The following is a 16,210-nucleotide window of genomic DNA, read 5'->3' on the forward strand; positions in this document are numbered from 1 at the left end:
CAATGAAGCAAACACCACATTGTTGCCTCGAGTTTAATCAGAATGCCTGAATGTGCAAGGGTCAAATAAATGCATCAAATTCCAGCATCTTCCGACGACAGAAGATACAATTTGACAAAATACAAACTCTTAAATAAAGCATATATTCCCAGTGGGAGAAAGTTTGTCGATCTGAAAATTGAAACCTTTCCTTTTAAAAACAGACAGAGATTTGACTATTCTGATTAAAATGCATGACATTGAGTCAAATACTAGGTTAAAGCTCCTTGTTACAGGGACAAACAGTCGGCACGTGTCCTTTCTTCTGGTTTCATGTACTGTACTTCTAATTTCTCCATATAGACGCTAACGTAAAGGTCGATGACATATTTCCTGAGAAGTATAAAAACGGACTGTCCATAATCTGTAACTGAGCTAATAATTATGGTTGCAAAAAATGAATTGCAAAACTATATAGAGAGTAGGTCTGGCTGGACGAGCTCTGACGAACGTATTAGTTTGTGCTGACCTCTGGTGGACGGTTTTATACATACTTATTCAGTATTTCGATGCAGTACTGCTGCCCACTGTCTTAAAGAAAGAGAAAATACTTTGTATTTTACAATGTATTTAATATTTTTAAAAGATATCATTTGACCAACTTCTACTCCTTGACCAGTGCCGCTCTTAAAAACATTAAGATTTCCTCTAATGTGTCCAGTTTGGGTGGGTGAAGGGAAGGTGTTCCAGTACGTCCTCTCATGTTAGTTCTTGAGAGACACAGCGGAAGCCAAGATTAGAGGCAGAACTGTCTGGCGTGTTCTGACTTCGTGCTGCACAACGGTACCTGTAGCAATAAGACTGGAGAAGAAGAGAGGATGTTAACGTCAAGCACCAAAGTCTAAGCCAAGATGCATTCATTATAAGATCATCTACATTTGAATGACAACATTAAAGAAACTACTAAATATTACTTTCATATACAGCCTTCAAATTGCATGAAAATATATCAAGAAAGAGAGCAGACTTTGCTTCCTCACCTTGTGACACATGTATGATCCTCCCTTTTTTACCTTGTCTGCACCAGAAGGAGGACCGGTCTGTAAAAACAAATGTTTTTTTCTTTAGTTCAGTCTTATAATTTACATCACAAAAAATGAAAACAATTTAACAAAACATGATGATTTAATAGCTTTTTAACAGGGCTCCTAAAATACTGTTCATGTCTTTATTCGTCCACTCATCTGCATCACCGCCAACAAAAAGTGATTTCTGAACTCTCATGATATTGGGGTTTCCTACAGCGTCAGTGATCATATCTAACCACACTCTAACTGCACATCATTGGCCCGCCTGTATTATACTCTCAAAGTTATCTGTCTTACAGGGTTGTGCTGCCGGCTGGTGGAGTGATGCACAGTCCACCAGTCTGAAGTCCATTCCCACACATTTCCCACCATGTCATACAGTCCAAAACCATTCGGAGGAAAGGACATCACCTACAGGACGCGAAAAGAAATGCAGTTAGTCGTGGACATACTGTATCTATCAACAGCCACCTTAAGCCAATGTCTTGTGTCACTTAAGACTAACAGATAAAAAGTGAATAAACAATAAAATTATGGTTGATTAGTGAAATACATGGGAAAATAAAATACATGTGGCTTCAACTATAATGCCCACACTTCCTGTAACAGTAACTTATACTGGAAAGCCTTTAACAGAAGGTTTGGGTAGTGGAAGTGTTTGCATATCAAGGGACATGTACGTGTTAGTCACCGGAGATGTTCTGATGTAACCGTCCTCTCCACTATTATGGTTTGGAAACTCCCCCTGCCAGAGGTTTGCATAGTGAAGTCCTTTTGGGTTCAATCGATTTCCCCAGGGGTAAAGTCTACATGCAGAAGAAGGAACAGATACAAAGAAATATCTCATCATATTTTTCATAACAGTTGCTGAGGAGCAGTTAACCACCAATCGTGAGCTTCTGAAATTTTAAAGCATTTCTACAATGCGTCAAAATACTCTGAACGTTGAAAAAGAATAGTACCGGTCTCTGAGGCCACCCCTGCAAGCATACTCCCATTCTGCCTCAGTGGGAAGTCTCTTGTTGGCCCAGGAACAATAAGCAACGGCGTCAGCCCAGGACACGTGAAGAACGGGATGCGTCATCCTGCCCACAGAGATCATTCTTTTACTCAACAACTGATCAGGTTTAAAAGATTGCACTGAAACTTTGCATAATTTCATGGTGTGTGGTTATCCACGATGAAAGTGGTAACACAAATATGGCTATACTAAATCACCTTACCTATCTGCAATGTTGCTGTCTGGTCCCTCTGGATGTCGCCAGTTTGCGTTTTTGACTGGTAACCACCAGGGGGCAGCAGCCACCTATGTATAATTGTTAAAAAGCAAGTCCATTTTAGGGCATTCATTTTTATTATACAATTCCCAGTTGACTTTTTTCTGTCAGTGCCATCATGTGACATCTACATGCCTGCCCTCGTTTACAAAAATAAAGATGAGGCTCACCCATGATGCCCACCCACCATATGTGCACGCTGTTCATTATGATGAACAATGTGGTTGACTGACAAGTATGAACAGCTACCAAACTGGATCTGTATTATTTGATCACGACCATAAACATGATGTGAACTTGCTCTTCAAATTTCTTGTTAAAAGCGAACTAGCAATATTTTATGTGTCTTGCACATTTAAAAACATTTCTGTTTCGTTGTTAAACCTTGTTAAAGATTTTATTAGCTCATGATCTAAGTAGACATGCGATCAGGTGCAAAATTAGTCATCAAGGCAATAAGCATTTAAGAGTCTTGCTAAAAGACATCCAGAAATCCCTAGATGATGCTTGAACCCATTTTAGAACGTACTTTCAAAGGACAGCGCTTTTGACATTTGAGCAGCAAGGTCTGATGGTTGGATTTATACAACGCAATTCTGACAAAATGAAATACAATTTTACAGACATGGCGGTTCAACGCATCCTCAATAGAAACACATTTACCCTGCTAAACAACGTTGAATTAAGAGACTATATTGCAGTTTTCCTTTCAGCAAGTGAGGTTTCCTCTGGTGCCAAGTGTGAAGCAGAAACAACACTGACTGATTAATCGTGTTTGTGTTGTAGTATTTTTTTTAACTGTAACGTGTTGCTAGTAACAAAACATGTATTTGAACTTTCAACTACTCCTCTCTCCCTCCCTCTCCAACTGGGTACCTGATTCAGCTGTAAAAACATCTAAAAATGAAAATACACCTTCCAGGTTTTCTTTAATAGCTTGAGATGCTTTTGGTGTACATAATGAAAAACTTACCACTTGATCAATCTGACTTCTGACGCTCTCACTCAAAGCTCCTTCAAAGACAAAAGAGTCTCCAAACTTTTCAGCCTTAAAAAAAGAACAGTGATCTATTACCCCAACTTGCAAACACGCAAACTCCCATTTACATAGTAAAAAAGAGAAATGCATGTCAAAATTCAAGTCACAAATACATACATCAAAATCATGAATCATTCAGAATCACTTTGACTTGTGATCATTGAGAAGCTGTACCTCAGTCACATAGCCTGTTGAATTCACAAAGCTCTGGAACTGCAGATTTGTGACCTCTTGTATGTCCATATAAAAGGACTCCACATGGACCGGCCTCTGAGGACCCTCACCATCTGCAGGGATGCCTGGGTTGTCTGTGCCCATCAGAAATTCTCCTCCAGAAATCAGCACCATCTACAAGTAGAAAAAAAAACACCTGTTATAGTCAGTCAAGAGCACAGCATCACTCAGTCATTTCAAAATGTGGACAGAGAGGGCCCTGCATACAACAACATACAACGGTATTAAAGTTCAGAATGGTGCATATGCACAATTATTACCTGGCTTTTTGACGACTTTCCATCTCCTAAATCATGTAACGGCTCTCCATTTACACTTCTTGAGTATTTTTCAGCCGGGTCTTCGAATGGTGCGTGTTCATTCAGAGTCGTTGCTCTTTTCAATTTATCGCATCCACAGCTTGATTCTTCCGAAGCCGGTTCCGACAGAGTCCCATCCAAACACAACACTTTTATTACAAATCCGACCACGTAAAACAAAGTGGAAGCGCGCACCATGCTCGCCAGGTGTCAGTCCGTAATGTTCAGCGCCACAGTTCGATTACGTTGTTTACAATTCACTTCCGCATTGGTCACGTGGTAAGTCATCTGACACTATGTTTCAAACGTAACCCTTTCCTATCTGATTATTACTTATTTTTAGACTCTTTTTTAATAAATAAAAAGGATTGGTTCAAATGTTAATGTAATTGTTAGTTGCTTACTCGCTATTATATTTTATATAATAGCTATTATGAATATATTACAATATTTGTTTGTATTTTTTTTGTTTGTTTTTGTTTTTTTTGAAAGTTTGTGCCACAATTAAAAAAAACGAAAAGGCATCTCTGTGGATGAGGGACCTAGCTAGTGTTTCCTCTGTACAGCGGGTCCTCAAGGACCTAGCTACCCAGACATCATTGGTCCGTGCGTTTGAGAAGAAGTGGCAACCCGCCAGCGGCTCAGAGGACCGCTCGCCTGACGAAGCAGTGCCGGAGAGAACCGACAAGCGCCAGAGGGTTGTCGAGCTGACAGAAACACTGGATCATTGTCGTCGGTCTGACGGTCGGAGGAGCACCGAAACAAACCAGAGGGGAAAAGAGAGGGAGGGAAACGCTGAAGAAGAGCACGAGAGTCGGCGTCATGTTGTTGTAGCTGACCGCCCGAACACTCGTTTTACACAACCGAGGTAAAGTTGAACTTTTACTCTCGCTTAGCTCACTTCCCCTTTTACATCTCCTCACCGCTTGCGGACAGTATCTATTCCATTATTTGAAGACGCACAATTCGACTTCTCTTGCGGTCACGGTGAAACGTCTGCACTCGTACTTTAAGCTCGAGTTTCACAGACTACAAGAAAACAGTGTGAATACTCGCATTGTGCAGTATTAAGTTACTTCGACCAGCTAGTTGAACTCGCTCATGTCTCCTGAACTGTAACAGAGGCGTTGCTTTTCACATCTGTCGCATGTTGACCTGCTGCAGGTGCATTTACTCCATGGGTCCCTGAACTGTAACTGGTGAACGCCTCGGAAATCAATGCTCTGAATGATGGGAAATGTTTTCCTGCTCTGTCGCGCACATCTTACGTGTTTGTCGCTTGTGTTTCAGGTGCTCCCAAGTGTGAGGCTAACATGTCAGATAAGATGTCCAGCTTCCTCCACATTGGGGACATTTGCTCTCTGTATGCAGAAGGATCCACGAATGGATTCATCAGCACTTTGGGGTATGTTGTTACAAACTTGTGCAGGTCCTGGTTTTGAGCCAACGGGAAGGAAATGGCAACTGCTGCCAAGATGTTTTTCAAGGACTGTTATCTTTAGTCAGAGATATTTGTTTTGCCTCCTCAGACAAAGATGTTTATTCATGACCTTAATTGCAAGTAGTCGGAGTTTAGTAATTGTATGATCTACATATTTTATTATTCTTGGATGTGATTACCATCCATCCATCCACAGCGGCCTCCAAGTCTTGGGGGCAGCAGCCCCAACAGGGAATGCCAAACTGGGCAACATCTGCCAGCTCTGACTGAGGGGTCCCAAGACGCTCCCAGTACCATGTGAAGAGATCACATCTCTCCACGTGGTACTGGCTTGACCCCTCTGTCTCCTCCCCACTGGCCATTCCTGAAATGCACCAGGGGGCATTCTCATGAGATGGCCAACCCACCTCATCTGGGTCCGTTCAACGCAGAGAAACAGCGGCTTTGCTCCGAGTCTCTCCTGAGTAACAGAACTCCTCATACTATCTCTGAGGGAGACGCCGGTCGCTCTTCGAAGGAAACTCATTTCAGCCACTTGGATCCAAGATCTCCTCCTTCTTCCCGTCATGACCCAAAACTCAAGACAATTGATGAGGCTCGAGATCAAGTTTGCCTTTTGGCTCAGCTCTCTCTTACACACAACAGTGCGGTAGAGCGATTGCAATACCCTGCTTATCCGATTCGTCAACCAGTCTCCAACTCCCTCACCCTCTCACGCGAGAACAAAACGCAGAGATACGCATACTTCTCCACCTCAGGCTCAACCTAAGGAGAACAATCATTTGAGAACCTTGGATTTAGAAGTGATGATTCTCATACGAGCCACTTCACACTGAGATGCAAACCGATCCCGCAACTACATCACAACTAGGATTTTTTTTTAATCAGCTGGTCAAATCAAATCTCAGGAGTTTTATTGTTCTTGGCAATGTGAATGTTGAATGATATGAGCTAATCAAGTTTTTAAAGGCGTTGATTCATTTCTTGAATTATTATCTGAGGATTTTTTTTTCCTGAATTAATCGTTGGAGTCTCTCACTTTTTTTTAGACATTTCTGAAGATTATTTCTGCAATGGTAACCAACAACTTAAAGAGCAGTTGGATGTAGCCACACACCAAGCCTTTAGCGTGGATGTTGAAACAGGGTGTCCAAAGCCCTCCCAACATGCAATGACAACGACTGACAAATAAGCTTGCTTCGTAAAAAAGAATCTGTAAACATCTATTTGTACAAAAATGACTTAATAAACATTTGTGATGGTTTTCTAAACTTTCACACATTTAAGCATTCATTCATGCACACAATATATATGCATGCTTGCTGCTTGTATGAATAAATAAAACCACTTGGCTAACTAAATCCAAATCGTCAGATTAAAAAGTTTGCAGTTAGTTTTATCAAATAACCTGCGGTTTCCTCCTGTCATCAGTGTCAAGCCTCCCATCAACAACAGTGCGCTTCCATGCCGCGAGTGTCGCCCCTTGCGAGATGTCGATAACCACAAGATTATGCCGGTGAACAAATATGGCGACCGCGATGACCAAGCTATAATTGAGAATTGGCAAATTCCCATCATATTCGGCGAAATTACTCGACAGAAACACATATTTCATGGAAACCAGTGTGTTGACATGAGCAGTGTGAAGAGCAGGGCATTATAAAGGCACTAAAGACATTTGGGGTGTCCTGCAGTTTTGCAGTTCAGTGCATCCCAGAAGCCTCCCTAGCTAAAAGCCTGCTGTGCTTCCAGAACAGGCTAGAAGGATGTGTCAGAGTCGCTTGTTACGTGAATCCATTTTTTGCACATCCCTGGTATCAGCACTTTAAAGCAGATCAGCCTGAGGTCCTGCTTTTGTTCCAGAATTCCCATTTGACAGTCGTTCTGTGTACATCAAGCTTATTTCAACCTGACAGACAGCATTACTCTGCGGCAAGGAAATATTTACATTGTCTATACAGTTCATCTCTACGCTCAACAGCTATCATTTTTGCAATGCAAAGAAAACCAGAGTCTCCTCTAAGTATTTAATTGTATTTAAAAACCTGTGAGTTTAATCCAGAAACCTCAAAGGAATGTGTCCTCCAGTGTGTGGACTATGATGACTGGTCCATGATGGTGTTGAACCATCGCTCTGATGCTACAGAGACCTATCTAGCAGTCTGAAAACCTCGCTGCCTGCATGCTCTTAATGTATTGACAGTTGAACTGGGAGGACTCGAGCTCTCTGCACCACTGCTTGTCACAGAGGTGATATTACTCCGAAGTCAAGTTATCCCTCCGCTGCATATAATCCGGGAGAACACTCTGCAATGACTTGGCAGCTTCATTGAGGTATTGTGTTAGTCCGGCTAGGTTCTGACTTTTAAACAGCATAGTCAGATTTTAGAAATTTGAATTTCTTGTAGTTAATAGCTCAGCTAAGCTAGTTGAGCCGAGTAGGTCGACTATGGTTGGACTGGGTGATGTGCGGCGCCGCAAGCTTTAGTTAAGCAGCGGAAGTAAACAAACTTCTAGACTAATCATGGTTGAATTATGTCTAATAACCTACTATACCTCATGTGCAGCCTGAGTGTTCCACGGTCTTAGCCGATATCTGTGGTAAACACATAACAAACCTGATATCAGCTTTGTTTCGTGACTTGTAACAATGATGGTCTGCAAGTCGATGTGTAGATTTGTCTTCACCGTCCTTCTCTCAAATGTGATTTGTTGGTTTAAGGAGACTATATTGCCTCCATCTTAGCTACTGTTAACGTAGTTGCTAAAGTTGTTGAGACTCATGCCAGTGATCAAAAGTGAGACCATGTACTTAAGATACTCCCCATCTATCATTCTTGAATACATAGACAACACAATCTCAGGAATACTTCAGTTAGGGTTATACTCCTTACAGCGGGGGGAAAACGCAAGTCATGCAAAATTTTACACTCATTTCAAGTCATGGGCTTAAAAAAGTCTATTAATTCTTGTGTGCTAATTTTATCCTCTCTAAGGGCTAGTTCAACACTGACTCCACCTCATAACAGGAGAGCAGTGCAGTGGCAATGGCCTGTTGCACAGTGAATCCTGAAATACGCTTCGTGAGCAGTGATATCCAAGTGCTTTGGAAGTGAGTGTGGAAGTTTTCAATGCACTTTAGGCAATGTAATGATCCGATTTTGAGCCATTTGACACATTTGCATCAGAGAATTTGGAGATTAAACAACAGTTAAACAGAGACATAAAAAAGTGAGTCATTCCTTTTTTTTATTGATGAATGCTTCAGCATCCGCAGTTTATTGCTGCTGCATGTAAGTGCTGTCAAAGTTGAAACTGCTTGATTACTAATCCAAGGTCCCACGCTGCAATAGAGAGGTCCAGGGAAGGGCAGTATGATGAAGGCAAGAGCATCAGAGAAGTATGTGAAGGTTGTGCAAGATAACCATGAGGACAATTAGACAGTGGTTTGCTGCAGTGTTCTCCATAGACCATGATGTTTGCTGGTGATGTAGTGATCTGTAGTGAGAGTGAAGATCAGTTGGAGGAGTAGAAGAGGCGTGAAGCTCAGTCCTAAATGGCAGAGAGAGGAAGTAGTCAGAGGAGAGATTCTCAAAACAAGTATTTGGTATCAAGTATTTGGTATGCTGCGTAATAAAAGCGGTGAAGAGAAGAGGCTTTTATTTGACACAAAGACATGAGGTTAGAAGGGGTTGATGACGCTCTGAGATTCAAGGATGTAGCAAAGGAGAACATGAGTCAGATATACATGAGGCAACAAAATTAGTTCTCTATAAACTCTCCTCGGCTGATTGGATTCATGTAGTAGTATTACGGTCCCTGGAAGTGACTAGGAAGATTAGAGACAAGTTTATCAAAGGGACAGCTCATTTGGAGATCAAGTTAGGGAGGCCAGAAACTGTTTAGACACATCCAGAGGGGGGACTGGGAACATGTTAAAGATGTTGATACCAGGTAAAAGATGGATGGCAACCACTGAGGTCCAGGCATTTGGTCTGACATAACATGGGAAGATGTCACCGAGAATCCCTAGAGGAATAGACAGATGTTGTGAGGATGTGTTGTAGCTGTTCTGTCTAAAATATCACTTATCGTAACTAGGTTTTTGGGTTTCAGTGAGTATTCCATTTGGATTGGTTTAAAAACATGCATTTTGACTCATTTGAATTAGTAGATGAATTGTTCGGAACACATTTTAAAATCTAGCTTTTTCAGAAGACATCTGTTGTTTTCATTGGAAAGAAGATTAAATACAAAACCAATAACAATTACTTCAATCATTATCTGTTTGTGATCTAATCTAAAACATGCCTGTATTAGTCGTTTTCTACTATAACAGGCAAAATGGAATGCGTTTTTACTACTGCAGAAGAAAGTGGTTAAAACAGTGGGAGGCCTTTGAAGTGGTGCTGTGGTCACGACTGACCTCACTACAGAGTGCGGGGAGAAAAGGAAGTATAGAGGAGGCAAGTGTACTCCTAGCCATGCAGTGTTTATGTAATGAGTGTGGCAGGAGGTGACGTGGGAACATTGATGTCACGCAATGCAACAAAAATTGTTAAACTCTCGAAATGGTTGTCTGCCTCTGACAAAAAGAACTGGTTAATTTAGAGTTTCGTGTGTTTGAAAATCAATAAATAAACACCACTACCAACAACTAAAGGTTATGTAATGACTCTCATTCTAACAACACTTCCCTCAGGAGTATCAATCAGAATTGAAAGTGTTAATGAATGAAAGTATCAGGACTACGGGGGATGGCAACAGAATGAGAGCATCCTGGCTCAGAACAACTGAATGTCATTTGTGGCCTTTGCAGCGTTCCAATGCTTCCCACGTCCACACAAACACATTCACTCACAACGGTCGTGACACTTTTGGCCCGGAGCTCTGTTCTCCACGCATCAACACCAACTCTGCAACATTCTCCAGATCATCTGCACCATGAGGAAGAAAAGTTGAACTAGTCATGCAACTGTGTCTCTGCAAGACAGGTCAACCATGTTTATAACCCACTAAAATAGGACTAAAACGATGTTGACATTGTATTAAAATTACGACCATTATTAAAAGACCCGGATGTTTCTCACTGTCTCTTAAATTTGTTGATGTGTTCCCTCTGGTACACAGACTGGAAGGCGGAGCGGGTCTGTTTGGACAACTGTTGATTTTCCCTGCGCAAAGCTCTTAAATAGATGTAGGGCCTGGCTCTGGTCCAGTGCTGGACTGGATGATGATAATATGTCAGGAATTTTAAAAACATGCTTAAACCCTACTTTTTTTTAATTATTGCTAGCACATAAACGGATCATTTTCATGCACCTGTGTGGCTGTGTGATCTCATCAATAGTTTTTCTTGCTCTGGGTGGATGGCAAAAACCTTCAGGAGATGATCCATGTGTCTGCGGACCTGGAAAATGACACTTTTCTGTCAGACATAATCTTTCGGTGCGACAACTAGTCGTCAAGAATCGACTATTAAATTAGTCGCCAGCGGGTCCATTAGTCAACTAGTCATGACGTCATTGTTCTCTTAGCACAAATACTTGTATGGCTCAGGCTGTGTGACCATTGCGACCCAGGACGTCTAAAGTGTGGGACCATTTCACAAAGGACACACTCCTCCAACAGCATATTTTGAGCTATTAAAATGAAAAACAAGAAGTGCTATATAGGGATGGGCAATATTGACTCAAAGTATATCATGATAACTGCGCTAAATGTTTGATGTTTCTAATTGATAATTTACTGTTTCCACCCCCACAGTTTGGTGGATGACCGGTGTGTCGTGCAGCCGGACGCCGGGGATCTCAACAACCCTCCAAAAAAGTTCAGAGGTAAGCCTTTAAAGCTGTCCTTTTGTAGCACATGCTCCATGAGTGGCGCTGTTGAATCTGTTAAGCCTTGTTTCTTTGGTGACAGCTGCATAATATCTGCTCTCCTGACTTCAAACAGAGATTCCTTTCAACCTCAATTGCCTACATTTGTGTGTGCACACGTGTGAATATATTCATTTTCCAGAGAGTGAGTGTGTGTGCACATGTGTGTGCTCGCTGGTCACAAACGATGAAGATGAACTTTGAGAAAATGAGTGTAGTGGAAAGCAGCTTTCTAAACAAACGCCTGGAGATGACTGGTTATTTTTAGGTCTCGTACAGGAAATAGAACTCATGACCCTCAGTTTTCTGGTCTGTTGGGAGCAGACTGGCTCAACACTGTAAATAGACCTTTTTGTCTTTTGCTTATGTGCTTTTATGTGACACAAGTGTTTTCCTTCATATAGAGTTGACTTTTGCTTTCTTGAGCAGATGTGATGAACCATTGTTTCCAAATAAATGTCAAACTACGGCTGTCAATATCAACAGATTTAGTTTTTTGCAGGTTAACTCGTGATTAATGTGAAATGAATCCCACATCTGCATCTTTTCTAAATTTATCTTAAATGAACCTGTTCTCAACAGCAGAGTGGCCAATAATGCTTTCCTCATGCAAACATATGTTTCCAGATACTGTCCAGAACATTCTTCAGAATAACCTGAGAGGCTCTGAAGAGGTTCAATAACATGCAGAACATTGGAAACATTATTGGCCACTCAGTTGGTGCTAACGTCTTCCAAACAGATAAAGTTTGTGTGATTAACTGTATCGTGAGTTAACTCAGCTTTAGTGTGATTAGTTGAGATTAAAATGTAATCTATCGACAGCCCTATGTAAAACCTTTTCTTTTGGCTCATAATGCACAGAACATGCCATTCTTTTTTAGTAATAAAAAGACTTTAAAGCAACTGTATCTGCAACAATTGCATTAATTATTGGTTAATGATTGTTAGATTAGTGTTAATTCTCCCTTTATCAGACATTAGCAGGTGGGTCATTAAAACAGTCGTAATTCATAGAATTCTTTTTTTTTATCTTCTGCTGACCTCTAAAAATATTATAGGAAACAAAGAAAATCATTCATAAGAAGAAGAAGAAAAGCCTTTCCTGTTCTCACAAATTAGCGAAACATTTTATGAAATATCTCAACAATTCAACTAAACTTCATTCATCATTTGGTGTTCCCTTCCTGTTCCATCCCTGCAACATAATATATTCATTATCAGCTATATAGTTCTCAGTGGACGTTGTTGTATTAATAAATGTGTGACTGTATAATGATCTAAATTGGTGTTCACCAAATGACAAAATTAGTATCATGAAATAAATCCTGGATTGTTTTTCACAGCAGTTCAGGTTCACATAATCTCACAATTAAACGTAACCCGATTTATCTGTCAATGGAATGTGGGCCAGCATTTCTGTCACGATGCATGATGATAAAATGATATAGGACCATAATATTGGGTAAAAAAATAGTCACATGGTGGGGAGAAATCTGCTGCATTGATTTGACTTTTTGATTTGTTTACTTGATCAGACAAAGACACCATACTACACAGTGTGCAGTACACATTATGCTATGTGGCATTGCATTAGTTTGTCTTTGGAGGTTTTTGATTTGCGCACCCAATGGTAGTAAATGGTTCCCTAATAAAAACTATTACTCCTTTTACCGAGATACTCATAGCTAGGGATGCTCCGATCAGGGTTTTTGCTGATCACTGATACCGATCAGCCAGAGTGCCGATCATCACCGATCACTGATACCGGTCGCATGGATTGACAATGAATCCTCTTCAAGAAGGCCAAAAATAAAATGAAAAAACCCTTACTGAATGCAGCAACTATTCTGTCAAAAGGACACACTTTCCTATGTCCGTGAAATATTTACATGCTGGCTGCTTGCAGCAAGACTCCGAGACAGATAGCACTGCATTTATGAAAGTTTCCTCACCGAACGTTTTTATAAGTTTCAGATTCAGGTGGCTGACGAACGCTGCACCTGACTCCAAAACTGCGACGGAACCAGTTGTTTCCGTCTCCGCATAAACGACACCTGAGAATGGCTGGTCATCTAGCTCGGTGAAATTACTGATTATTTTTTGGGCAATTAGCTTAGCGTTCCGAATGCCACGCTCGGACCGGCAATGTTGCTAAGCATCACCTGCGCTGCTGAGGAACCAGTGGTTTCATGAGCCTGGAAAACTCTGTGCTCAGTAAAGTGCTGGAGCTTTAATGTCACATTTTATTTTAAAGCGCTTCCCTGCACAACATTTCCCTATGCATATGCTGCAGGATGCAAACTTTAAATGACAGATTGAAAGAATCTTCACGGCAGACTGCTGCTTCACGGCTGCTGAGCAAGCAGTGAGTCGGGAGGAGCGGACGCATCATAACCAGCGGGGCCTTATCAGAGCGCCGGCTGTCACATGTGATCGGTTGTTGTGATCGGCAATGACAGGTAGCGATCGGCCTTCACCGATCACGCTGAAATTGGCAGATCACGATCGGTGACCGATTGATCGTAGCATCCCTACTCACAGCTATATATTTTGTTGTCCTGTCTGGCCTTATCCAACAGAACAGTTCCAGCTCCAGAGAAGTCTCGTATCACATGTTCTTATTGTGCAGTTTGGTGAGAGAGCATTCCAGACTGGCTTGCTCTCGGTATTTCGGATGATCTCCTGGGGGAGAAGAAAGGAGATTGGGCAGTGGTAAGAGAGTGGAAAGCTTTCATCTGTGTAATGTCCACATAAGTCAGCACTTCACTTTGGCCTTCAATGTCCTGTGATAGTCAGCCCTCAGAAAGAACCCCTTCACCATGATAAACAGGCCTGCTTTCTGATAGTTTATACGCCTGCTGTTACATGTACAAGGAGAGAGATTCTCTCCATATTCTCATGTGCGGTATCAGTAGATCCTGAAGCTGTGCCTGAACTGTTTGCATCATTGTGTTGGATCTCCTGCTTTCTTCAGACGTTTGAGTTCCTTTGCATTGCTACACTACTGGAATCACGTTTGCTGCTTGAGTTAGTGCCTCTACTGCTCTTCCATCCTCTTGCAAACAGCGTCTTCTTCCCTCCTTTTATTTATTTATTTCTTTAAACAAACTACATTTTGATAACAGAAGAATACCGTAATGACTATTTATAAATAATAAACTCAATTCATCCTTTCCTCATCTAAAAAGGTCTGAGCTCGGATGCTTTACACATAGTGAACAGCTGTCAAAACAGCATTCAGATTCAAATTAATCGCCTTTGTTGTCATTGTTGTTGTCTACACCGGAAATAAACTATGCATTCATGTGTGTATTAGCAGCTTATTACCCTGTAGTACCCGGTAGCCTGATTATAATCCACCCTGGACTGGTCATTCAAAGTTCGCCAAACAAAACCATAATTACTGAGCAATAACTGTAAATAAGGTCGTAATTCGTTTTTCAATGGTTAATATGTGTTCCCCAGTGTGTGGCCTTAATTTTGGTTGCATATAATAGAAGAATATAACATATAAATATACTTTATTTTATTTTATTTCATTAAAACGGAAGTCAAATGGAAGTCAAGCTATAGACCCACCACCTGAGATCTGTTGACAGTTACTGAATAAAGCATCATTTTCATTGAATTAATGAGTTATTCTGGTGACACCTGTTGCAGTTCAGAGCACACCTCTTGTTCATTATCTGCCCGCCTGCTCATGTGCCATCTATTCATGCCTGTAAGGTACTTGTATGTCATACGTGTGGACAATTAAGTAACAAATCAGTTTAGTCTATGTCAACAGTTCTTCATAAAGCACCTGTACTGTGAACCACATTGACCAAACTTGTTGATCCCGTTACACAGACTGATCTGTGTTCTTGTTCCTCGCACATACAGGATGAGTGTGTTCTAAGTGGCTTTGGAAACTGTGGCTCTGTCAGCTGGCATTGATCAGAACAAGCCTTCATGTCATTGTGAGAGTGCTCTTGATGTGGAGCAGGAGGCAGATGGAGCTGCAGATGGATCCAAGTGGGTGATACAGAGCACGACCACTTGAGAGGTTTATGTTTCAGTACATTATCTACAGTGGAAGTTTCTCTACTGAAAATGTGCACTACACGGGCAGCAACTTAGTTGGTGTAGGCATTCATTTCATGCATATATTAGCCATTACATTTCAGATAATTCAGCCCAGAATGTGTTTATTCCTGTTTAGCCCCTTGTGAGGTCAATATAAACTTTATTTATCATGTATTATGAATTTGTATACCATTTGCTCATCAACCTTGGTCCCAACTCTCACCTATGGTTATGAGCTTTAGGTCATGACGGAAAGAAGGAGATCTCAGATACCAGCGGCTGAAATAAGTTTCCTTAGATGGTGGGTATCTCTCTTAGAGATAGGGTTAGGAGTTCTGTCACTCAGGAGAGACTTTTAATAGAGCTGCTGCTTCTCTGCGTTGAAAGGAGCCAGTTGAGGTAGTTTGGGAATCTTATGAGGATTACCCCTCCCTTTGTAGGGGTTTCAGGAACAGCCAGCTCTGAGGGGATCGAAGGATTAACCCAGGACAAGATGGAGAGATGAGATCTCTTTATTGGCCTGGGAGCATCTGACTCCCTCAGTTGTTTGGGAGAGGGTCGTTTGGCGTTTCCTGTTGATGCTGCTGCCCTCGCGGTCCGATGATGGCTGAGCGGGCGAGGATGGGTGGACTTAAAAACAAATGCTCACTGTAATAAGAGATGTAAAGATGAAATAGAAATGCTGAAATCCGAAGAATAACTTAGTTGGAATATTTTTTTTTTTTTTACATAAGCTCAATGAATTAATCTGTTAATTCACGATCATCTTATCATAGAAGTGAAAGGATGTCACAGCAACACAAAGGCCTTCCCGTCTCCACAAGATGTGAACTGCTACTGAGCGACCCACATGTGCAGCAATGGAGGACTCAGACTGTCCCAAGTCCACTGGGTCTCGTTTTGTCA

The 16,210-nt window shown here is 41.4% G+C and overlaps 2 protein-coding genes across 9 annotated transcripts in view; one reads left to right on the forward strand and one right to left on the reverse strand.

The window, feature by feature from the left end:
- Positions 1 to 151: 151 nt before the first annotated feature.
- Positions 152 to 4,171, reverse strand: sumf1 (sulfatase modifying factor 1). Its single transcript, XM_053869023.1, has 9 exons — positions 3,878 to 4,171; positions 3,558 to 3,731; positions 3,318 to 3,392; positions 2,291 to 2,373; positions 2,030 to 2,152; positions 1,759 to 1,873; positions 1,365 to 1,478; positions 1,020 to 1,079; positions 152 to 840 (listed from the first exon to the last, which is right to left on the reverse strand). Exons 1-9 carry the CDS (start codon positions 4,112 to 4,114, stop codon positions 739 to 741), a joined length of 1,083 nt encoding a protein of 360 aa, XP_053724998.1. The 5' UTR covers positions 4,115 to 4,171; the 3' UTR covers positions 152 to 738.
- Positions 4,172 to 4,520: 349 nt separating this feature from the next.
- The window catches only part of itpr1a (inositol 1,4,5-trisphosphate receptor, type 1a), a 67,145-nt gene continuing 55,455 nt past the window's right edge, over positions 4,521 to 16,210 (forward strand). For all 8 annotated transcript variants that reach the window (XM_053869240.1, XM_053869241.1, XM_053869245.1 and 5 more), the window contains exons 1-3: positions 4,521 to 4,784; positions 5,207 to 5,321; positions 11,124 to 11,194. In XM_053869240.1, the coding sequence (XP_053725215.1) occupies positions 5,230 to 5,321; positions 11,124 to 11,194 (163 nt within the window). In that variant the 5' untranslated portion in view covers positions 4,521 to 4,784; positions 5,207 to 5,229. The remainder of the gene's footprint in view (positions 4,785 to 5,206; positions 5,322 to 11,123; positions 11,195 to 16,210) is intronic.

The sequence above is a fragment of the Synchiropus splendidus genome, chromosome 6 (assembly GCF_027744825.2).
Source record: "Synchiropus splendidus isolate RoL2022-P1 chromosome 6, RoL_Sspl_1.0, whole genome shotgun sequence".
In the NCBI taxonomy this organism is placed as follows: Eukaryota; Metazoa; Chordata; class Actinopteri; order Syngnathiformes; family Callionymidae; genus Synchiropus; species Synchiropus splendidus.